At 53.0% G+C, this 24519-nt stretch overlaps 1 protein-coding gene across 2 annotated transcripts in view; it reads left to right on the top strand.

Moving 5' to 3' along the window:
• Nucleotides 1-232: 232 nt before the first annotated feature.
• Nucleotides 233-24519, top strand: part of IGSF21 (immunoglobin superfamily member 21) — a gene marked incomplete at both ends in the record, with an annotated part of 212493 nt that continues 188206 nt past the window's right edge. For both annotated transcript variants that reach the window (XM_080920972.1, XM_080920971.1), the window contains one exon: nt 233-302. In XM_080920972.1, the coding sequence (XP_080777098.1) occupies nt 233-302 (70 nt within the window). The remainder of the gene's footprint in view (nt 303-24519) is intronic.

Raw genomic sequence — 24519 nt, 5'->3', positions numbered from 1 at the left:
TCCCGGAGCATCCCGGTACAGCCCAGAGCAGCCCCGGGTAGTCTGGTGGCCGAGCCACGGTAGCATGGGGACGTCCCCGCGGCGCCCCTCGCTGCTCGTCACCGCCACGGCCGGCGGCCTGGGTCACAAGCGCTTCTGAGCCCATGGCGAGGAGACCCACTGCCGCTACCGCGATCGCCGCTGCCGCTGCCGCCGCCGCCGCCTTGGCCAGCGCCGTCAGCTCCTGGGCACCATGCGAGCTGCTCCAAGCCTCCGCCGCGCCTCCTGCCTGCTGCTCGCCGCGATCCTGGACCTGGCGCACGGTGAGTGTGCGGGCGCCCGCCGGAGCCTGGGGCCGGGGGACGCGCGCGGGGACCGAGAAGGGCGCGGGCCCGGGTAGCTCTGGGAATCTCCGGCGCAGTCCAAGGGGGCTTCCGTGCGGCGAAGCTTGGCAAGAGAGGATAGATCTTTTGGAGAAAACCCTCGTTGGTTTGTGCCAGTGTGTGTGTGTGTGTGTGTGTGTGTGTGTGTGTGTGTGTGTGTGTCTTTATTGGGTCGGTGAGTGTCCGAGAATCACCTATGTGTGGAGAGGGCACGGGAGTACATTTAGATGTGGCTGTGTGATGGTGTGTGGGTCTGTATGTGTGAGGGGGTAACAGAGAGTCTAGATCAGTTGTTAACACGGAAGGGTGAGAAAGTCTGAGTGTCTGGTGGTGTGAACTCCTTCATGAGGGTAAGTGTGTGAGCATCTCCACATGTGTGAGCCTGTTAAGGAAAGGATGTCTGAGGTGTGGCAGTTCACGCCGATCCTGGGTGTGTTTGCTGGTCTCTAGAGGGCTGTGTGACAGCCCTGTGACTGTATTTCTGTTCTATCTGGGCAGGAGTGTACCCAGCTACACGTGGAAGTATGGGACTTCAGGTCCCATAAGCTTTTGGTCTGGGAGCAGGTGAGGATCGAGGGAACCTGGGTGTCTGGTGGGCAGGGAACTGTGATCTGGGGCTGGAGGGAGTCCAACAGTACCGCTCGTGTCTGTGTGTGACCTGCATGGGCTTGGTCACGGGCTAGGCTGAACCAGATGGAGAGAAACTGAAGCTCAAAGGGTTGTCCAGAGGCAGTGTGCGGGGCAGTTCTAAAGTGCCTGGCTGGGGCTGCCTGGGAGGAGCCAGCGCCGCCCTCTGGTGGGTCTTAAATGATGTGGAAGTCGAACTTGACGCCCCAGTGCCTTCCCGGCAGGGAACAGGGGGCAGATGCCAGCCCAGCAAGGCGGAGGCATGGCCAACAGAGTCATAGGTGGGACTCCAGACAGGCGGGAGTGGGGTGGGGGGAGGAGCTCCTTCTCGAGGTCAAGTCACAACCAACCATGGGCATTGAAATCAGAGCAGGGCTACCCTGGGCGGTGGGACAGTGTGGAAAAGTAGGTATTGTCTCTAGTGGAGCCTTGGCCTCTGTCCCATTTAGACCGTGCTGGAGGATCAATTCTTGTCCCGCATACTGAGGAAAACCTACCTATATGAGCCCTGAGATTGTCCTCCAAGGGGCGTGCCTCTAAAATAACCTACAATCTTCAACCTCCCGAGTCTTTGAAGACAGCCTAGTCCGCTGGTGGGAGAATTTGAGCCTTCGGAGGTGGTTCTGTATTCAGTGGGGGGAGGGGCCGGTGTGACCCACAGGAATGCCAGGCAGGTACTTTGTCCCTCCTACCCTCTCTGGGTGCAAATACTTTCTGAAGTATACCAAATCTCGCTGTAACTTTGGGGACAAGAGCACTCCCTTTGAGATGGGTGCCTCTAGAGGGAAAGATTCTAAGTGGAAGAATCGGGTTCCAGCGCCACCGAGAAGATGCTAGGCTTTATGGAAATGGAGCCCTCACCTGGACACTGCAGGGAGCAGGATTGGGGGATGGGGACCGAACGGGAAGCACTCCTTTTTCTCAACCTGGGATGCGCTTGGTGTAAAGAAGCGGGGGAGAGGAGGGGAAGAACCGGGTAGGGGAACCCGGACTGCGTCAGGACCCCACCCTTCGAGCTAGAGCCTGAGCAGCGAACCCCAGTCTGTGGCTTGGCTGCGGCGCCCTGAAGCTTTGGCTCGCCTTGCTAGCTTCCTCAGGCTGCGGGGAGCGCTTGCTCCGGGTGCCGGGATGAACGCGTGGAACCAGGGCACGTGGGTGGGGGTACACGCCGCCTCTCAGCTCCGCAGGCCCAGATCTCGGACTCGAAACTTTGTGCTGGGCGAAGGGACCCCGAGGAGCCGAGGCTCCTCTTCTCTGTGGAGGTGCAAAATCCTCAGGGTGGGATCCAGTTTCCCTTTGCAGGCTAGGTGCCACCGTGCGAGGTGGGAGCGAGAGAGTCCTCGCGAGGTGTGACCGGCATGCTGGGCCGGAGGAGGGCGCCCTTCCTGCAGGCTGCGGCGACGTCCGCGATCCGTGCACCTGGCTTAGTGTTGCGGAGCCAATCGGCCAGGGTGAAGGAAGCCTGAGAAGAGGCGGGAGGGTGGATTCAGGCATTGCACCCAGAAACACACTGGCCTTCCCCGAGAGGGACACAGTCACTGCAGCGGGAGGGGCACGACCAGTGCGGGGGCAGAGCGAAAGAAATGTGTACCGTTTGCAATACTCCCATACCCCAGTCCCTACTACTATGCTCTTCCAAGAAGGCCAGTTTCTCTGGTCATCGCCTAGGGACTCCCTGAAGCCACTCTGAACCGGGCAATAGGAAACTGCGCATTTGAACTTGCGCAGTGACCCTAAAGAGAAAAGTGCGCCAGGCTGAGGAGAGGGGGAGATGAGGCTCTTTGGTCTTGGCCTGGTTAAGCTCTGGACCATTCTCCCCTGAAAACAGTGGGCTCTGGAAAGACCTAATTAGAATTAAAGGGTCCAGAGACCTAGACTGTCCGAGTCCGTGGGGGGACGGAGGGGGTGGGACGCCCCTGCAAGCTCCCGTTCTGCAGTTGGGTGAGGTCTGAGGGTTGACTCGATGAGGCTCACGACGATGGGGAACTATGGCTCTGCGAACAGGTAGATGGGCTTCATAGATGGTCCTCTTTCTGCTCCTCTCTAAGCCCCGCCGCGTGGAGACACTACACTCCTCCCATCCACTGCTGGGGACTGAACGGGGGGGGGGGGGGGCGGCAATCTCACCCGTCCAGGTCTCCGTGGCCCCGCCCCTTTCTAAACCACGCCTCCTCACACCCAAGAACGCGTTCCTGAGAAGTCTAACTTACATAATTGGGGGTTTTCAGTTAGGCTCGGAACGACTTCCGACTTCTGAGTTCCTGGGTCACTGAACTTTGTGACTTTCATCTCTACCCCTAAAATCCCAATGCCTCGAGCAGGGAGCTTTGTTTTTGTGTTGCCCTAGAGGTCAGTGCCCAGAGCTGGAATAGTCTTGGTTCCTGACTTTTGTTTGTTTGTTTGTTTGTTTGTTTGTTAACACAATCTAAGACCCCTCTCTTCCTGGAATCCAGTGGTATTTTGAACTTGGACTTCCCCTCCATAGCTTCCACTGTACCAACATGTCCTCACTCCCACTGCAAGATGACTCTGCAAACCTATTGTTACAGATTAGGAAACTGAGGCTCCACTCTGAGATCACAGACAGGCAGAGCTCCTTTTAACTCCCTCCTGGCTTTGACCCGGGGCTCTCTTTCCATTCTCCCCTCTGGCAGCCAACTTCCAGGTGTGCTAGCCAAGGCTGCCAAGGGCCCTCTAAAGGATGTCTTCAGCCCGAATACCCTGGCTGATGCTTACAGCTCCACGGAAGGTGGATCCTTTGCCTTGTGGGGGAAGGAGTAGTGAATGCCCTGTGCTTTTTTTTTTTTTTTTTTTTCCTGGTTGTCCCATTCAGCAGAGGAGGAAACTGAGACTCAGGAAAGTTAAGTGACAGTCAAAGTCACTCAGTCAGCAAGGGGGGAGAAGGGGGCTAGCACTGTGCTCTCTGTCTCCCAGCCCCGGCTCTGCTCCTTGGGAAGACTGGCACTCCCTCCTTATGCCCACCCCTGAGGATAGCAGGGGAATTCACATCTCAGTGTGCCCACTTCATCCTTCACCAAACTCAAGGTGAAAGAATTATTCAGTGCGTTCATCTGCACAGATGGGAGAGGGTGTGTCCCCAGTAGATGCTGTCATCATTAAGAAAATCAGTGGGCATCTGCTGGGGGGCAGGGTATATCTGCAAAGAGAAGGGCCAACAGGCATGACCTCATTCCAATATGTGTGTGTGTGTGTGTGTGTGTGTGTGCATGTCCCTGAAGAGATAAATGTATCTCTCATTCTTCTTTTCCCTTCTCTCTCCCTCCTTTCTTTTCCTTCTCCTCCCCTTCCTCCCTTCTTTTCTCTCCCCTTCCCCTCCCTTCTTATTTCTCCCCTCCCCCAGTCTTCTTTTCTCTCCCCTCCCTTCCATTGCCCTTCTTTGTCCTTTCCTCCCCTCCCTTCTTTTTCCTCCTCTTCCCTCCCCTTCCCCATCTCCTCTCCCTCCCTTCCCTTCCCCTTACTTCTTTCTCTCATTTCTTTTCTTTGCCTTCCCACTCTTCCCCTCCTGTTCTTCCTGTATGCCCCCCTTAAGTCTCATATCACTTTCTTCTCTTCCTTTCTCTCCCCTTCTCTTCCATTCTTTTCCCTTCCCATTCCTTAAAACCACAAATTGGCAACCTTCTTTGTGTGTGGAGACTTGGAGTCTCTGAAGCAGTCTGCACACAGCTGCACTGTCACCCTTGGAAGCCACATGGAGCTATGTGCTAAGGGTGCTGGTTTTTCCATTTCAACCACAGATGGTGACTCCTGTGGTGTTGCCCCTAGGAGGTGCCCATATTTAGGAATAAGTTCCAGGGAGCAAACAGGGTGGCAGGCCCCTACTGTTTGTTTCCAGTGGAGCAGAGGCAAGAGGGAGGCCCTTAATCCCCAAGGTCTACTGTCTGGTCAAAGTTCCACAGAAGCCTCTCCTGGGTGTAAAGCTAGGAGCAGGAGACAGACACTGTGGAGCCCAAGGCAGCAGAGAATCATCAGGTCTGGAAGTTTGGGCTTGATCTCAGCCAAGGAAGAAAGCTGGCATGTCTGCCAGCCTCTCCCTGATCCAAGGCACATAGACCTTTTCTCAGTTTGACTTAGACACATTTGCAAACTAGTGAGGGAGCTGAGCCTCCACGGGTTGCATGCTTCTGGCCAGAGCTGCTCCCGGATGCACTCGGGTGTCTCTAGAGGAAAGCTGACCTCAGGGACAGGCAGGTGTGGCCCCTGTGGCCCTCACGTAAGACCCCAGACATCAGATGCTCTCTGGAAGCCGAAGAGTCTGCAGGGTCAAGTAGACCGAGAACCACTCTCCTTTCCAACGAGGCCCTCAGAAACTTTCCTCTACAGTTTCCAGAGCCCAGTGTTGGTGGGATGATGAGATTTGCCTCTCAGGGAGGAGGTAAGATGGAGCCAGCTAGAACATTTGATAGCCTGAGGGTTGGGGAGGGGGTCCCTGTGTCAGTCATAGTTACCTCTGAGCACTTCCAGCTCAAGAGAAAGATAAACAGCACTGGACCCTGTTTGTGGAACAGGATTATTCTTCTCCTGGTCACACTGGGAAGAGCGTGTGTTGTCTACTGGCTAGAGGTGGTTGGTCCCATCCCTGTTCTCTGCCTTTCTCTGGAGACCAAGCCACACTCAGTGATTTCTGAGACCCGTGCCGTCACCTCTGCTGAGTAGGACAGGGCCCTCATTTGTTTCCGTTCAGTATTGTGTCTCACCCTAACATGTAGTGGATGCTGAGAGCAGGACTATTTGGACCGATAAGTCACCTATAACTTTGGATACTCATGTCCTGGCTTAGAAAACCCAGCAGGCAGCTTTCTGTTTCAGCAAAAGGGCCCGAGAAGGCTTGCAGCTCTCTGAGCTGATCTGGACTTTCCAGCAAACTTCCTGGCATCAAAAGCCTTCTTCTGCCCTTGGAACAACAGGCTCCCTTGCAGAAGCCTGGCAGGTCACTGACCTGGTCACATGAATGAATGATGTTGTCCCTGGAGCTGGCTTGTCTCCTGGCATCTCTCTGCAACCTCTGGGAGTGTGAGAACTTGTCAGCACACACACACACACACACACACACACACACACACACACACACACACACACACACACACTGGCTGGAATCTGGGCAGGCCAGTCAAGTGTAGAAGACTGTGGGAGGACCAAGAGGTTTCCTGTTACCAATGGGCTCCCCTGGGGGAGGGAGGGTACTGCCCTTGGCTGGTGATAAATTTTGGAGATGAGAAGGGAGGGAAAGAGAAAGAGAAGGGAAAGCTACTACTGAACAGTGACTATGTACCAGACAGATGTAGCCGCAGTCTGTGTTACACCCTCTTGAAACCCCTATTTGTAAGGTGGGTACCCATTTTGAAGACTAGACTATGAGGTTTGGGTAGTTCCTGTGGTCCACCCAAGGCTACCCTGCGGCAAGAAGGGTGGCTCCACACCAGGCATCTCTTTACTTGTCTCTCCTTAGCCCCGAATTACAAATGTGAAACTGGCTGTGCTGGGTACACCGTCATCCAGAAATGGTCAGCGCTGTATCCAGAACCCAGAAGAACCGGGTGGAAAACACCAGGCAGAACGGCTGGGCCTGCTGGGTCTACATCTATTTCTTCCCTACGGCCCAGTGCCCGGTGGATATACGAGCTCCTGTCTCCACCTGAACTGGGCTCAGAGCAGGCCACTGACTGGCACAGTGTACCTGGGCTTGTCACTGCCTACTTCAGTCTTAGCTTCTTTGTCTTTTAGAAAGCAAGAGCTGGGGACAGAGGGATGACTCGATTAGAGTGTTGGCCTAGCATGCACAAGACCAACATAGGCAGGTGTGGGTTACATGAGATCCTGTTTCACATAAATAAATATAAATAAATATAAATAAATAAAAAGCAGAGACTGGGGGAGGGGTGAGATTTTACATGACACACTCCCCATGCAGTGAGCCCTAAGGGGTGTGGTCTGGAAGTTTCTGACAGGCTACATGGATCCGCCCATCCTTCACTTACACCCACTGCAGGCTGACTTTGTATCTATCAGCAGATGCCCTTCACTAGTAATGACTACCTCAGACCCAAAGGGACTTCCATGGAGGGTCCCAAGTGTGAGAACACTCCACATAGTACTGCTTGGCTTGAAAACATTCAGAGAGTAAACCATTCAACAGACAACACAGAAATGGCCCGGAGATGAGAGAGCTGGCCTAGGGAAGCTGTGAGGATAACACAGTCATGTCCGTCAGAGCTCTTGGTCAAGGGGTCGCAAGGTCACACTCAGCCTCAACATGCTAAGAACGTGGCCCAACACAAAATCATAAACTAACTTAAAGTCTTAAGAGGATGTGTGTGTGTGTGTGTGTGTGTGTGTGTGTGTGTGTGTGTGTGTCTAAGAAATATGGAAGAACAAAATTATGCCACTGAGCCTGGAAGGTGTGGCCAGCAATTGAGCTTGCTGCTGGACTGTGGATGGGTGGCAGGCGGAGTCTTCTGTTCGCCAGGCCCAGGATCTGGTCAGTACTTGGAGCCTGGGAGTCCAAGTGAATTTGGCCCTGTAGCTGGGAGCTCTCTGGAACCTCTGTTGAGTGATGAATGGTTATTGGGGCTCCCAGAGATAAGATATTCTCTAGGAAGGTTCACTACCTTTCAGGGACTTCCCATGGCTCCAGATGTTCTGACTGGGATCTTCCATGTCTGCGTAGCCCAAACCAAAGCCACAACTGATGGCTGTCTATGGAGAAACTTCTAGATCTCTAGAAGGCACCTGACTGGTCAGGTCTTATCTCCAACATGTGCCCCAATGGTGGCAGTCATAGCTCTCAGCCTTGGTTTCCCCAAAGGCACAAGTCAGGGAGGGCTGCTGGAATAGGCGTGTCAGGTAAAAGGAGGCGGCCATGATGCCTGGTGCAGGACAAGCGTGTGAGCTGCTGTTGCTGTATCCACAAGCCCTGCCCAGCAAGTTCGGAGGCAAGGTGATACAGTACAGACCCAGGCTGGCATTGTAAAGAACCTACTAAGTTCCAAACTCTTGGAGCTACAGAGTTCTGGAGTCAGAGGAGAGGGAAGTTTTCTGTTCCTCTCAGTGTTTGATTTTTTTTTTTTTTTAATTTTACTTATTTTGGGACTCAAGGCCTTGTGTGTGATAGGTGAATGATCTAGTGAGCTACGCCTCCTCCAGAACTTTTGTTATTGCTTCTGTTGTTGCTTAGATGGAATGTCTCTAGTGGCTGTCCAGGAACATTTTAATGCAGACCAGGCTGGATTCAAATCGTAGAGATCCTCCTGTCTCTGCCTCCTGAGTGCTGACAATGAAGGTGTATACTACCACGCCTGGACCTTTTTCTTTTTGATACAGGGGTTCAGTAAATTGCTTCTGCTGGCCTTGAGCTCACATAATCCCCCTGCCTCAGCCTCTCAGTAGTCCGCCTGACTCATTTATTTTCCCTGTTAATAACATGAACTCAGAGGCAAGGGATAGGAAGGACTGTTTCTTAAGAACATGTAGAGTAATGTGGGCATGGGTGGGGGCGTGTTCCAGCTTCTCATGCCCGGAGAGCTCACTGTGAAGAGTTCCAGGGGAGAGTTTCCAGTGCTTGGTGGGGATTTGGCAGCACATGGGGCGGTGTGTGTGTGTGTGTGTGTGTGTGTGTGTGTGTGTTGTAGGGGCAGTCCCCAGCTTCATAAATCACAGGAGCTACCAGAGGATAAGGCAGCCGAGCTGCTGGGTATTTGTTCTTTTCCCAGGCTGTCCCCTTTGCCCTTTTGTTTCTGTCACCTCGAGGCCCCTCTAATGGCCTTGTTTGTCTCTATTCGTGGGCTCTACCATTGTCTCCCCAGCCAGCTCTGTCCTTCCTTCCTCTCACCCACCCCACCTAAAAGGAAGGCATCCACTAGGCTGCCTTTACATTTTGCTGGGCTGGATAGGCAGAACAGAGGCTCTGGGGCACAGAGGCCAGGCTGGGCATTTGGGGGGTGCTGGCAACAGCATTTGTAGCTGGCGCTCATGCCTCCTCGCCTGAGCCAGCCCTGGTATTCCATCAAGCAGAAATTCAAGCCATATAATAGCCAAAGGCCAGGTGCCTAGCTCCAGAGAGCAGGTGAACAGCTGCTAATTGTCACGGGGCACCTACTGTCCCAGGCAGGGGCGGAAGGAGCACCGTGGGGACAGCCATGATGGCCACTCCACAAAGGCCTCTTTGTTCCCTCCGGCTGCAGAAAAGTGGGTCACTACTCGATGAGAGGGGAAGCGGTGTGAATGGGGGTGCGGGGGATGGGCCTGCCGCCTGGCTGGGGAGCTTGAGGTGGGGTGAGACAGAGGCTAAGCAGCCTGCATGGAGGCTCCTGAGGCTAGAGCTGCCTGAGAGAGAAGGGTTAGTGGCTTCTAAGTTAGCCCGAACTGCATCGAGGAGCTTTTTGGCTCAGGAGCCAGATACGTCTTTCCTCCTCCTCCTCCTTCTGCACTCCCTGTGCAGAGGTGAAGATGGAAGGGTTCTGTAAATCCAAAGGGAGGATGAATGGGCTTGTCCTGGCCATCATGGGATGTGCAGTCTTGAGCCATAGCCATTGGATGCCATAGCTAGAGTACTGCCCGCAGAATTCATGAGAAAGCCAGGTCTTGTGCACACCCATGATCCCTGGGCTGGGGTAGGTGGATCCTCGGGGCTTGCTGACCTCACAGTCTAGCCAAAAGAAAGCCTCTAGGATCCTTGAGAAGCTAGAGAAGAAACTGAAAATAGGCATTCCAACAATAGCCTCTGGTCTCCACGCATGCCTGCATGGGAGTCAGTCAATACAGTTGTGCACACACACAAATACACATAAATACATACGTGCACGCATACATACATATATACCTACATAATACACACATATACATACAGACATGCACACAAACATACACACACACAAGTACACATACACACAAATACACACAGACATGCACAGCAGTTACATGAATACAAACATACATATACACACGCTCACACATACATACAAACTCAGACTTACACACACGCACACACACAAATAAAAAGATAAATACTAAACAAAATGCCCATGTGACAGATGAACGAGCAAAATCCAGTCTCTACTTGGCAAGATCATCACAGGTGCTGGTGGCTGATGGCCACTGTGTAGGATGGTTGGGAGGGACATTTCTACTGCAGCAGGTCTCACAGGGGGCAGGGCTGTGCCATATTCCTTTTTGGTGAGGACAGGTGCTGTCACTACAAACGGGGTTGGGCAGACGCTCTTGCATCTTTCCTTTTTCAGGCTGTCCTTCCTGGCCCAGGACAACAACTCAGGGGATGCCACCCATCTTGAGATCTCTGCCACACCCTTCTAACCTCCTCATTCAGTTAAAGGATAACGAGCCGGAAGTTGGGCTGGGTTGAAATGGGCAGGACTTCTTGTTATCTTAGAACCCATGAGGCTGAGGCTACCCTGGGCTACACAGCAAGTACCAGGCTAGTCTCAGCTACCCAGCAGACCCTTTCTAGAAGGACAGAGTTGCCTCACGGGGGCCATAAGCCTTTTGTGAGTGAGAGACCTCATGCTCCCGTTTGGTTTTCTTTGCCACTCGGTCTATTTAAAGCAACTAGTGTTGCCTTGCCATTTGGGGGCTGTGATTTAAATTCTCTCTCTTTCTTTAAAGTGGCTTTATCTAAGTAAATACCGGGCAGAGTTAAAGAAAAATGTTAAAGGCAACACAGAGCAGGTGGCGAGGATCAGGTAGTCTGTGGCGGCGGTAGTGGGTGGGAACTGTGAGCCACTGGGTAGGGAGGGGGCAGCAGGCTTGGGCTTTGGGGGAACAGCCTGCAGGATCTCTGAGTGCCTCAGGGTGACATGGGGACTCAGGGCAGGGGCCATCACAGGGTCATTTATGAAGGGACTAGGTTTCCAGTAGCAAGGGGGAACCACGGAGATCAGGAAGCAATATGCAGTGAAGCTTTCTGAGGCCAGAGTGGGCTGGACAGAGGGGACTTGACAGGGACCTAAAGAGGGAACTGTTGCCTGTGGGGTTTGCTGCTGGGACCCACTGAGCACCAGCTAAAAGTACCAGGTCGGGCTCCGAGGTACTCAGAGGTACTCAAGGTACTCTAGCCTGGGAAAGAGTGAGCTATGCTGCTGGCTCAGGAGAAGTTGCCCACTCCTGTTCCAGCCTCAGTTTCCCCATCTGTCAGGGAAAAGATGCTCTCGGTGGAGGCCTGATGTGATGGTGGTGGTGGTGTGAGACCGGCTTGTTACATTAACAGTGGCACTGAACAGGACCCGTGACAGGTGTCCCCTGAGCCAGGAAGGAGGTGACCTTACTTCTCCAGGACATGGCAGTGGGTGTAATGTTTGCCAGCGTCCATGCTGCTGGCCTATGGCAGTCTTTGCCATATGTCCTTCCAACTCTGGATGCGTCGGGATCTCCGGCCCCCCTGTTCCACTGATGGATGACTTCACCCCAGGGCATGCCGCTTCATCATTCCCGGTGCATTTTCCACTCTGTTTCCCACAGAGATTCTCTTTCTCCTTAGATCCATTCTGATTGTCTTTCTGCACATCCCCACCGGCTCTTGCCACAAGCTACCCAAATGACATTCATCACCAACACGCTCCAACCTCACCACTCCAAGCAGTGACCACTACTCTGCCTGACAAATGTGGGCAAGGGAAGAAGACTCATGAGTGAGCTTTACTTCCTGGCTTTTTAAAGAGCTCTCTCAGTAGGGAGTAGCTGACCCCAAAGTCTCCCCTGGGAACAGCCCCACACCTGGCCACTCAGCTCCCTGCTTCTTGACCCCCAACTTTCCCATCCTAGCCCCTCCTCCGTCTACTGGAGGGTTCAAATTGACTTTGATAGCTGCTAATTTTGCCAGTTGAAACTCAGGAGAGAAGCTTATGCACATGGCGTTCGGCGAAAATTGCTGTGACAAATGCCAGCCGCAATTTCTTCTCTGGCACCTTCTCTAAAGTGCTGGGGGCAAGACAAAACTCCCCTGCCTCAAGCCGACTCACAACTGTCCATGCAGCCAGTACTGCCATTGGCTCTGCTTCTGAACAGGTCCTAGCTCAGCCTTTTCCTTTTTTACCCACCCCTCTTGGCTCTGTGACCTGCGTGATCCTTTGGGACATCTGGCACCACCTTGGGGACTAAGTTGTAGCAGGTGATATTTCCAAGCTATTACTTTTGCTCTGCACCAGACTGTTCAAATTGTTTAATAAGGACCTACTTCTGTGTTCTTTTGGTGTACTGGCTGGCTTGGTGTCAACTTGACACAAGCTGGAGTTATCACAGAGAAAGAAACCCCCTTTGAGCAAATGCCTCCATGAGACTCAGCTATAAGGCATTTTCTCAACTAGTGATCAAGGGAGGAGGACCCAGCCCATTGTGGGTGGTGCCATACCTCGGCTGGTCGTCTTGGGTTCTGTAAGAAAGCAGGCTGAGCAAGCCAGGGGAAGCAATCCAGTAAGCAGCATCCTTCCATGGTCTCTGCATCAGCTCCTGCCTCTAAGTTCCTGCTCTTTGTGAGTTCCTGTCCTGACTTCCCTTGGTTGACCAACAGCAATGTGGAAGTGTAAGCTGAATAAACCCTTTTCTCATCAACTTGCTTCTTGGTCATGAAGTGTTGTGCAGGAATAGAAACCCTGACTAAGACCGTGAGTGAGTCACTGTACACACTCCTTGGGCAGAGAGCTAGGCTGTCTAAGAATTCCATTTCCCTGGGCACTGGGTGCTGGTGGATCCTGCCTGCTTTTCACTCTGCTCTGGTAGCCAACCCAAGAGCCCTTTCCACGGCCTTTGTTCCTGGCACGTCCGAACACACTGGTCTTCACATGATACATCACAGAAAGTACCACTCCACTCCACTCGCTCTGGGTATAATGTACACCTTGCTAAACCGAGGGAAACATTCATAGTTCATACTCAAACAGTCATGGGGCTGGCTTTCCAAGAGACAGTTTCTAATTGACCTTGACATGGGTCAGAGTTGGTGGGAAGACCTCCAGCCTGGGTTTCCTAAGCCCTGGGGAGCTTATGTCTATAAAATACCTCACCCCCACACATTCTCTCAACTACCCTCCTGTAAGCTAAAGGAAGCGTGGATCAAGGTGTATGTGCAAGCCAAAGATCTCTACAGGAGGCCATACATGACTGGGTCTTGAAGATTGCACAGGAGTTTGCATGGGAAATGTGGGAGCTGCAGAAACCAAGTGTCTACAAAGGACCTGAGGTACCTGGAGTTCTGGGAGCCAGGGAAAGAAGGGAGCCAGGTGGCTTCAGTGGATGTTGGCTAGACCTGTTCTGAAATGGTTTCCCTGGTGCTCACTGCCAACTTGACAGGACCTGAGATTGTCTAGACTGAGTTGTCCTTCAGCAGGTCATTGAGGGGTTATCCCAATTAAGTCATTAAGGTGGGGAGACACCCTTTACCTGGGGTCCTGAAGAGAATGAAATGGATAAAGTAAGCTGAGCACCAGCATCCTTCGCTCCCTGTTTTCTGCCCGAGCATATCACATGACTAGCTGTCTCACACTTTTGCACACGTGCCTTTCCTGTCATGATGGGCTGCTGTTGCGGTCCATTGCTACTATTGTAGTGCTAAATATTGGCCCTGGTTGCCCTCAGGAACAAGGCAATGCTCACGGAGACCCTAGTGATGTGATGTGACATTGCCCTTCCCCAAGTTACCCTGATTGGTGAGTGAAGATGCTTACAGCCTATAGCTGGGCAGGCGAGAGATAGATGGGGTTTCAGTTCCAGGGCTTGGGATCTGAGAAGACCATGAGGAGAGAGAAGAGACTGGAGAGAGGAGAAGACACCATGGGGTAGGGGAGTTATGAAAACATGGCAGTGAGGGCTGGCCAGTTGTAGTTAAGAGTGGTCCGGATAGTACATGACAAGCTATAACTCAGGGTTATTGATGAGGAAGTAGATTCTAATAGCTTAGAGAGAAGATATCTGCCCCAGCTTATAAATATAAAAGTCTTGTGCCTGTTATCTGAATGTGTGCTGAATGATCAAAAGTGGGGTAGAAGCACCCAATTGAGATTTAAAAAAAAATACAACTGACCAAACCATTGAATTGTAAACTCAAACTCCTCCTCTTTACTGTGTTTGCTGGTGTGTCTTAGTCACACATGGGCTTCTGGGACCAGTGGTTGCTAAGTCTTCCATTAGCTATGTGAACCAGGGCACAGTTCTGGTCTCGTGGTCCAAGATGGCGCCTCCCAGGCCCAGGTCCACTGCAAGCAGTCCCAACAACAAATGTCCTTGAAGCGTCCTCTTTGTGTCCGGTGTTGCATCTGTTCTCGGCAGGCTGAATTCACTCCCAGGACACCTTCCTCTGCCAAGCACTTGCTGGTGTGGATTCATCATTTTGCAAAAGAAAGTGTAGCCCAGAGATCTTAAGTCACTTTTTCAAGGTAGCATGGCTAGTGTGTGGCCATGTTTGCTGCCTGCTTGTCTCTCTGCCAGCCTGGTTTAACTTGAGCTTTGCTTTGTCCTGGGTGGCTCCTGGTGGGGCTCTGTGGCTCTACAACCACTGGGGAAGGTCACTGGGACCAGTCCTCTGTGCATCTCTGTCAGTGGAAGATGCTCCCTGTCCTGTTGTCTCTGGCTACATGATTACTATTGCTTCTTTACGGGAAGTAGCTAACAGCTTCCTGCGGAGAGCAAGCTGGGACTTTAGACTTGAAAGAAGTTCACATAAGCAGCCTTGCTTCACACAGAAGGGAACCATACATGCAGATTGTATAGTTGTGTTTAATGCCTCATTTGAGGCTCAGCAGACGTGGTGTGGGGTTGGGTGGGTGGGTGGTTGACCGGGGATACATAGCCCATGGTGCCCGGAAAGCACACAAGGTCTACAACCATCTTTCTCTCTTCCTGAAACCTCAGAGAGCACAGCTTCAAGGAAACCCATTGCTTGGTGTTCTGGGAAGAAGTGGAGGATGGGTGGTCTACTCAGAAGGCTACCGAGGACACTCAAAGCTAGACAGAAGGGCCTGTGCTCCTGTGCTCCAAGCTGCCCAGGACTTTTGACTTTTGTACACCCATGTCCTTTATATGTAATATGTAATGTAATGCCTTATGAGCCGTTTCAGCTTCTCTCACACAAACCGGTGCCAGCCCTGGGACAATGCAGAAGCCTGCAGAGTTTGGGAAGATGGCAGATATGTGTGTGCTCCTTGGGAGCTTAGGACCTTCTCACCAGGAACACCCAAAGCTTTGGATGGGATCATGAGGCCTCCAGAGTCAAAGTAGCAAGGAAGCAAGGAAGTTTCTCACTTCCCAATGTTCTATTGATCCACCTCCCCATTGATCTATATATACACCTATCTATTGCATCTGTCTGCCATCTGTCATACATCCATCCTCTCATCCACTCACAGTGTCACCCACATACCCATCCACCCATCTATTCATCTGTCGGTCCATCCACCATCCATCTGTCCATCCACCATCCATCAATCTACTCACCCATTCATCCATCCACACATCTATCCACCCACCCATCTATCCATCCATCCATCCATCCATCCACCCACCCACCCACCCATCCATCCATCCATCCACACATCTATCCATCCATCCATCCACCCACCCACCCATCCATCCATCCATCCATCCATCCACACATCTATCCATCCATCCATCCACCCACCCACCCATCCATCCATCCATCCATCCATCCATTTATCCATCCATCCACACATCTATCTATCCATTCATTCATCCATCCACACATCTATCCACCCACCCATCTATCCATCCATTCATCCATCCATCCATCCATCCATCCATCCACCCACCCACCCACCCACCCATCCATCCATCCATCCATCCATCCACACATCTATCCATCCATCCATCCACCCATCCATCCATCCACCCACCCATCCATCTATCCATCCATCCATCCATCCATCCATCCATCCACCCACCCATCCATCCATCCATCCATCCACACATCTATCCATCCATTCATTAATCCATTCACACATTTATCTATCCATTCATCCACCCACCTACTCATTCATCCATCCTTCCATTCACTCACCCACCCATACATCCACCCATTCATCCATCCACTATCTATACATCCACACCCCACACACATACATACACTCACCTACCCTTCTACCCACCCACCCATCTATTCATCCATCCATCTACCCATCCATCCATCCACCCACCCATCCATCTTTCTCCAACAAGCATTAACTGGATTCTCACTGTCTTAAAAGCAGCACAGCAGACACTGGGTGTGTGGTGAATTAGACTAAGGTAGAGGCTTTCCCCTTGAGCTGCCTCCTCAAGGGCAGAACTAGAGAACAGGGTCTCCGTGAAAGGGATGAGGCACCTGCAAGGAGCAAGAAGGCGGCTGAAAGAAGCGATGGCCACATGTGGGTTCAGTGGGGAGCGTCACATCTACCACACATCTGCTCTCCTTCAGGTGTAGGAGCTGCAAGAACAACGCACTGGACGGCTGTCATGGCAGGACCGCGGGGTTGGAGGCTGGGCTCACAGTTTTACAGTGAAGGAAAGAGAGTCCGGTGAGCTTCGAGGGGCCTTGGAAGCAGAAAAGGGTATCCAGTATCTGACCGGTTCACAGCTTCCGGACTGTGCTCTCTGGAATCTCCAGTCTTCCACTAGATAACTTGCTACCACCATGGGAGGTGGCACATGGGCCATAATGGTAGCAGAGGAGTGGCTCATTCCTGATGCTGGGATTCATGTTGTGCTTTCCTGGCTGGGTTTCCCAGGCATCACTTTGGAAGTAACACAGCCTTCAGGGGTGAGGACAGGAAGGGAAGGGGTAGTCCCAACCTTAGGCTGCAGGGGGCAAGTTCCACTTGGGGAACACTGAAGCCTAGGGAGCCATGAGTTGTCCCAAGCCACCAGGAGGGACATAAATGTCTCAGATTCTTCCCACCTTCAATGCAGAGATGCCCCTCTCTATCTCCTTACCCTTCCCTAAGACACTCCCTATGCCCTGCCCTCCCCACTCCCAATCTACAGCTCTGCCTCGCCTCACGGGAGCCTTGAATTAGCAGAAATGTCCTAGGATCCCACGCTTCATTGTGTTTTATTAAGAGCACCCGAGCTGGCTCTGGCTGGCACAGCTGCTGGCTATTCCTGCCCCTCCTCTCAGAGCAGGGCCTGAGCCACGTGTTACACGCTTGTGTGAGAAGGAAACCCTACAGATGTGCACGGATTCCAGAGGGAGAGCCCTGTGAGGTGTTCACACAGCTCTAACCCATCTGGTCTTGTAGTAGCCGTGTGGAGGATGGGCTTATAGAGGCTGAGGGGCTGAGCCAGAGTCACACAGCACAGGGTTCATGCCCCTAGTCTTGAGTTCATGACTCTTCCCTTGAGGTCTCTGCAAATCTAGGGCCAGACCATTGTCCTCTCCCAAGAGGAGTTACTCTCTGTCCCCTGCTGACCACGGGGATGACTGGGACTCACCCAGCAGCTCCTGAGTTTGGGACCAGAGAAAGCACCTGGTTATATCTGATGGAGCAGCACCTTCTCCCCACTGCTGACAGGAGCCGTGGAGGGTGAAGGGTGTGGCACATCTGTTAGGAGCCATTGAACACACACCATGGCGGTGTCTACAGAACCCCCTTGAAGGACTGGAGGTGTCTTTAGGAGAGAGGAAGGAGGGCATCTTGTTCTCCATATTACAACTGCATTGTTACCATCTGCAACTTGCTTATCTGACACTGACGGATCTGCCATGTGCTGGCAGATGTGGCAATACCTGGGACCCCAGGACTGACACCGGAGCAGCTGTAACATCTGGCTGTGCCCTGCAGCGAACAGAATACCCCAGGACAGGAGTCAGTGAGGGGCCTGGGGTGGAAGGAAAGACAGTCCAGGGTGGCTTCTCAGCGGAGGTGTCTTTGAGTGGAACAAGGAGATGAAGGGAAGCGTCAAGAGATCAGCTGTTAGTCACTGGCCTTTTCCTCTGTGGGTCTTTACCTGTCATCTGCAGGTCACTGGTACCCTTTAGCCTTAGATGCCAGAAACAAAGTTTTTCAATCCACCCCCCCCCCAAATCAACAACAACAACAACAAAGAACCCACCAACGACAATAAAACCACAGGGCAGGAGGTGGGACCAAACTCGTACAGAACCAACCCTGGATGACTTTCTGTGAAGCTCCCTGGCAGTGCTGTGTTTAGGGGAGCTGGGTTCCCCAGTGTCTATCCGTCACTCCTGACTACACTTCTGCTTCCTGGTTGTGTGTGTTGATGGACTGAGAGTGAGGGCCCACCCCTCGCCCGGTCAGCTCGACTGGCTCTGACTGCCTCCGGTCTCACAGGGCCCAGCGAGGGCACTACGGGCTAGGTGGCAGAGAGCCACGTGTATTGATGTCCCTCCGAGCTGGCAGGCTACTGGAGGCAGAAAGGTATTAATTAGCAGTTATTTGCCGGCACTGTGAAGAAGGATAGAGATTAAGGTGTCGGCCCGCACATCCGTTTTGTAGCCGCCGAGAAGCAGAGGTAAATCAGGGCTATGAATCAATACTGTGAGAAGGAGATACGTTTTAATCTTATTAGTGGTGTAGCGTTATGGAGCTGGGCTAAGCCACACTCCGGCCTGGGAGGGAGAGGCTATTGTGTGTGGCGGACAGCGGGGGATGCCTGGCCGGGGGGGGGGGGGGGGGGGATTCCAGTCAAGGGGTCAGCAGGGGGACAGCTTCCTGGTGTCTTTGCTGTGGATCTGGTCTACGTTGTGTCCCTCTGGGGCCTTCTTGGGAGTAGGAAGCTCTGAGGTAGACCTGAGTCCGTCTGCATGGCCTAGCTGGGGTTTCACTTCAGTCCTGGATGACCAGCATCAAGACAGAAGAAAAACTGCCCCTGCCTCTCCGTGACGTGAAAGACCCGGCCTGGTGAGAGATTAGATGGTGATACAGGGTATGGATGAGAATCATGGCGGGTGCTACTCTGAGCAGCGTCTTCAGTCCTTCCAGTGACTCAGGATGGTGGGCAGGTTTGTGCGTGTGAGAGCAGGTACGGGTGTGTGTGACGGGCGTGTTGAGGTCGGACGGAGGCCTCGGGTGCTGGGGACCCGCCTCCTCTACTCTGAGATCCTATCATCCTGCCTACTCTGGGGTAGCTGTCCCTAGAGCTTCCAAGAGTCTCCTGTCTCTGGGTCACATGTCACCATAGGAGAGCGGGCACACCACCTTGCCCGGTTTCCTGCGTACTCCAGAGACTCTCACTTAAACTCTCACTCTCACAGGTACCTTACCCGTGGAGCCTCCTCCTACCCTAAAGTGTTCTCTTTCCCCATCCTAGACAATAGCACTGCCTACAAACTCGGGCATTTCCCTGGGCCCTCTTGTCCATCTGTGATAACAGGACAGCCATGGGGTTTTCTTCTTCCTTTCCCGCTTGTCTTAGAAATAGGAAACAATGGTGGTCCAGGGTTGACTTCTTGTCCCCTCTTCTACACGGAGAGGGAAGGGAAGATGTAACCCCTCTGGACTCCACCTTGACTCCCTCATCCACACCTCCCGCTGTGATCATGTCACCTGGATAGAGGGTGTGGGAGTCAGATGCCAGTCCTGACCATGTGTGGCCCTGGGTGAGTAACTTGACTTCCTTTAGCCTTGGTTTTCCAGGTTATAAAGGGGATTGAGGGGGGCAGCTGCCACACAGGGTTGTTTTGAAAGTGAAATTAAGTAATTTCCTCATGCACAGAATGGCTCTTTGTACGACAGCGTAGCAGTTAGCCATGTGGTGCTGTAATAAGCAAGCCTCCAGCTGCCCTCAGAGGGCTGGCCGGCTGTCTTGTCTTCTGCTCACACAAGGACCCATTGCAGCTGTCCTTCCTCCACACAGAGTCACAGAGATCCAGACGTCATCCACCTGGCAGCCCTGATTCCCCTCTCCTACAGTAACTTTCTGCCCAAGGAGGAGAAAAGAGAGAGGGGGAAGTCTTTCCCAATTATGTAGTTTGGTAGCCACATCCTTTGCTTGAACATCTGTCACGTGCCACACTTGCGTGCAGATTGGGGACAGATGGGCCACTGGGATAGCCTTGCTGAGGGAGGCCATGGGTGTCTGGGCTTTCTGTAGTCGGAGCTCCATGCGCTCTCCTCCTGCGGGCTCTGTGATAACAGAGTCTCTGTTGCTTGGACTCATCTGCTTCAAGATGCTTATTACCCCAGCACTGATCTGGGCACAGTGTTTATGCAGCATTGAGACAGACGCATGGCCCTGTGAACAGAAAGAGCCTGGCCCAGTCCACAGGGCCCTGCGGCTCTCCTAGGATTTACTGCCAGCCTGTGTGACTCTGGGGACCCAGCCTCCAACCTGTCTCATACTATACTGTTATGGCTCTCCCTCCCTCCCTCCCTCCCTCCCTCCCTTCCTCCCCCCCTCTCTGTGTGTGTGCGTGTGTGTGTGTGTGTGTGCATGCTTGCACACATACAAATGGCAGATCTCATGTCTGTGGAGTGGAAGCCTCTAGGGGGCCAGAAAGATGGCCGAGGTGATGGAAGAGACCCCCTTGATCCTTGCTTGGCAGAGCCCTGAAAACTAACTCCACCAGCAGCTATAACTACCCCTCTATGTTCCTCTAGGCTTAAGGCTCTGGAGAGTACTGTGGTGGGTGTGGCAAGTGTCCTTGGGGTCACTTTACCACCTGGGGTGTTCCTAGTGGCCAGTGGGACACGCAGATAGTATAGAGGGTTGGGCAGATGGAGGCAGGAGGGGAGCACCGTGACAAGTTGAGTGGGTTCCTCTTCTTTGCCAGGCTGGAGAGAACTTAGCTTTCAGTTCTTAACCTAAATAGAGTTGTCTCCAACCTGCCTCCCCCTAAGATGCAGAGCACTTTTTTTTTTGGAGCAATTAAGGAAAAGCATAAATCAGTCCGGGTTTAAAAGCTCCCTCCCTCTGTCTAACTCTCTGGCTGGCTAAAATTAGAGCCTTCATAAAGGAGGGGCAGAGAAAGCAGAGGTTCATCAAGGCTGAGGCTGAAGCCATGCTTCTGGCCAGAGCTAGAGCTGGCGAGCCAGCCCCTCCCCCCACGCCTCGGATGACTGCAGCCCCCTGGCTGGCTGATTCCAGACTTGGGTCTCCCAGATGGCCTTGCTGGTGGAAGCCGTGTTTGCAGACGGATGGAATGCACTCACACATATTTGCTGTGTGACCTTGAGCGAATTGCTCCACCTCTCTGAGTCCACAGGGTCTGCACTTAACAGCCCGTTGTGAGATCACAGATGGCGTGTGAGCAAGCCCTTCTGAGCAAGCTGCCAGGCAGGCTGGGTGCCCACACGAATGCCCTGGTGAGATGGCTCTCAGGATTTGGACCTCAGACTTGCATGTGCCTAGTGAGCTTCCTGGAAGTGGGGCCGGACTCCGGTCACTTGGAATTTGGTTTAGCTCATCGGCATTTTATATGAGGGGCCCACAGGGAAGTTCAGACAAGATCAAAATGGTTCCTGGCACAAGGCAAAGTTTTCCAGTGTGTAATTTCCCACAGACGTCCTAACACACTTTTTCAGAAAGTTGCACAACTCAGAGAATCTTGAATTTCAGAGTTTTGTATTACAGGTGCTTGACCTGGGTCAACAAACAGCCTCTGAGACTACAGCACCCTTCTGCCCTCCCCCCCCATCTGTGACGTTCCCACCATAGCACAGAGTAAGAACCAAAAATCTGACCCTCAGCTTAGCCAATAGTCACACCTCCATGGCAGAAACCCTCCCTCTCCAAGCATCCTAGGCTAGCCCACCGTACAGGCACAACAACAGGGTTCTCGGGATCTGTTCCCGATGCTCTCCCTCCACTGAGAGCCTTGGCATCCTAAACACAAAGGGCATGATGGGAGCATCCCTTTGGCAGGCGAGGACCACCTGAGACCCATCCCACACCGGAAGACCTCTGCCAGGTCCCTGCGTGCTGCTGGGCTTCAGAGCGCTCGCTACCCCCAGGGGAGCTTGTGTCAGTGGGGGAGAGGTGTTGGAGAGGCTGGGGAGCACGCTGCAGCTCTGAGGTGAGCGAATAGCTGGGGAGCACGCTGCAGCTCTGAGATGAACGAATAAGAGGAAGGGTGAGGGATAAGTGGGTGACTGAGTGAGCAAGAGTGTGTGTGTGCACGTCAGTGTGCTCATGTAAGCACACACACACACAAGTGGATGAATGGGTGAGTTAATGAGGGAGAGTGGGTAAGGGAATGAGTGAATGAGCGGCTAAATGGATAAGTGAAGGGAACACTGCTCCTCCCCCCCCCAGACTGTCTTATCCCACCCACAGCTCCCATTCCTGGGGAGTCCATACACGCTGTGGAGACATGACCCTGCCCACCCTCTCTCTTCCAGGCAATGAGTCCTTCCTCCACCCAGGCTCCACCATGGCTAGGCATCCTCCCATCTTCATACCCGTGACCCCAAAAGCCTTGTGTATGGACCACTGTGACAGCCCCCTCTGCAGGGTGGGTTCGTGGCTCCCTCTGGGTTGAGTTAATTGCTCCCAGCTTACCCGCTCATCTCCAGGCCTCTTATCTGGGAGTGAGCGTTTGGGCAAACACATTAGGGCCAGCTAGAGCCTTTGGATAAACACCTGCCGCCTCTCCTGGCCCAAAGCTGGGCGCTTGGCCGGCCGGCACCTTTCTGTCCCACACCACCACGCCTGTCCAGCCACCCAGCATCCACCCCCAGGGGTCCTGTCACTCTCTAGCTTTCCATCTTTGGCTGTGAGCGGATACGCAGCTGCAGCTTAGCCATGGCCCTTAGCCACCCCAGGGAAGCAAGGCGAAGAAAGCCTGCACGCAGTTCCAGGCTCAGCATCCAGCGCTCCCCTCGGCCAGCCCTGAGATGCATGTCACCGTCATTCCTGCTTCACACGTGGGACAACTGAAGCCCGATACACTCACTGGTAGGGGTGGCAGTGGCTGTCCCAGCTCTCCTGTTTAGACCTGTCTGTAGCTCCCCAATACCCAAGGCTCCAGTCAGTGGATCACCCTGGATATAGGAGACTCGGAGTCTGCCCTGAACATCCCTAACATTGCGCCCAGCGAGGGGAGCCGTCCTTGGGGTACTGGAGACCGAACTGGAGCTCACAGCTGCGCTCTGTTTGCATGGGCTTCTACCACGGAGGGCAGATTTTCACATGTTTATCGTCTGATGATCCCACCACAACCCTTCGAGGTAAGCAAGACATATTTATTTAACAAATATTTATGTACTGCTTACTGCGCGCTGGGCACACTTTGAAGCGCCTTATGAATATTAATATTCTTAATCGGCACTAAAAACCCTCCATCGGATCCTATTGTTTGCCCCCATGGTTTGAATGAAGAAACGGAGGCACAGAGAGGTTAAGACACTGACTCAAGGCCACACAGCAAGTGGAGAACAGAGGTAGACCATGAGGTTGCAACTCCTGCAGGTTCCTGTGCCTGCCCAGGCTAGGGCTGAGGCTGGAGATTAGGGATTCTATACTTTAGGATTGCCAGGGCAGGGGTTAACACATGGACACCAGCATCAGTGAACTTTAAGATCCGTATCTTGTGCAGCTATAACATAATCCCTCCCAGGATGCAGGACGCCTTTCTCCCCAGCTGCAACTTGGTTCCGGTGTGGGTTTTACATCTTCTATGACCAGGCTGGAGTGGCCAGGGCCAGGGAACACAGTGTGTTCCCTCACTTTGCAGGGTCATGAGGTTTTGGGAATTCCTTCAAAGCAGAGCCGGATGCAGGGGGTTTGAACGGTGCCGGTATCTTTGGGAGACAGCTGCAGTTGGAGATCTGTCGATCCGGTGGTGGCAGGGGACGCTGTGGAGCACAAAGTCCTGCCTGGCCCCATAGCTGGCAACTTCCTTGTGGTTGACAACATGTGTAGGGGGTTCCCAGTGTGCTGGCTAAACTTCTCCAGGTGGGGAAACTGAGGCACGGAGAGGAAGTCTGTGAGCAAGGCAGGATTCAGGCTGCCAACATGGAGACCTAATGGTGTGTCCTCTGTGTACTTCTTGGTAGCCTGACTCCTGACAGTGGTCTCTGTGGGAACCAGCAAAGGAGCCTTTGTCCCTTCTGGGCTCGGTCTGTATTTTCTTGGTTCTTGCAGATGGTCCCACTTGTAGATGTTTATCTGGTTCAGTGAAGATGTGGCATATGTACCCCCAGCACATGACATTTAAACCTCTATAAAATGCTCTGCATAAGTAAATTCACTGTGTCCTCTCCTCTGCCGATGCACGGGGAAGGAACATGGTCAGGGGACAGAACAGGGGTGCAGGCTGACTCACGCTCATAACCGTGGGGTTGCACCTGGGACCGCCCCATGACGGCCAGGGACTCCCAACCTCTCCACAGCTGGAAAGTTGTGGGACTTCTTGGGTGATGTCTCCCTCTTGCTCATCTCCTTAGTTGGGGCATAGCCTCTTTCTGGAACCCAGGCTTTCTCAAGGTCTTCTCCCCCGACACACAAGAGTCACACAGCTGGATGCAGCCGAAGTCAGTCCCCATGGCCTGCTGGTAACTTCTGGCCTAATTCTGTTGCTGTAACAAAATACCAGAGGCTGTGTCATTAATAACATGGA

This window comes from Micromys minutus, assembly GCF_963924665.1.
Source record: "Micromys minutus genome assembly, chromosome: 9".
NCBI lineage: Eukaryota > Metazoa > Chordata > Mammalia > Rodentia > Muridae > Micromys > Micromys minutus.
The sequence above is the reverse complement of the archived record's forward strand: the minus strand, read 5'-3'. Positions and strand labels throughout refer to the sequence as shown.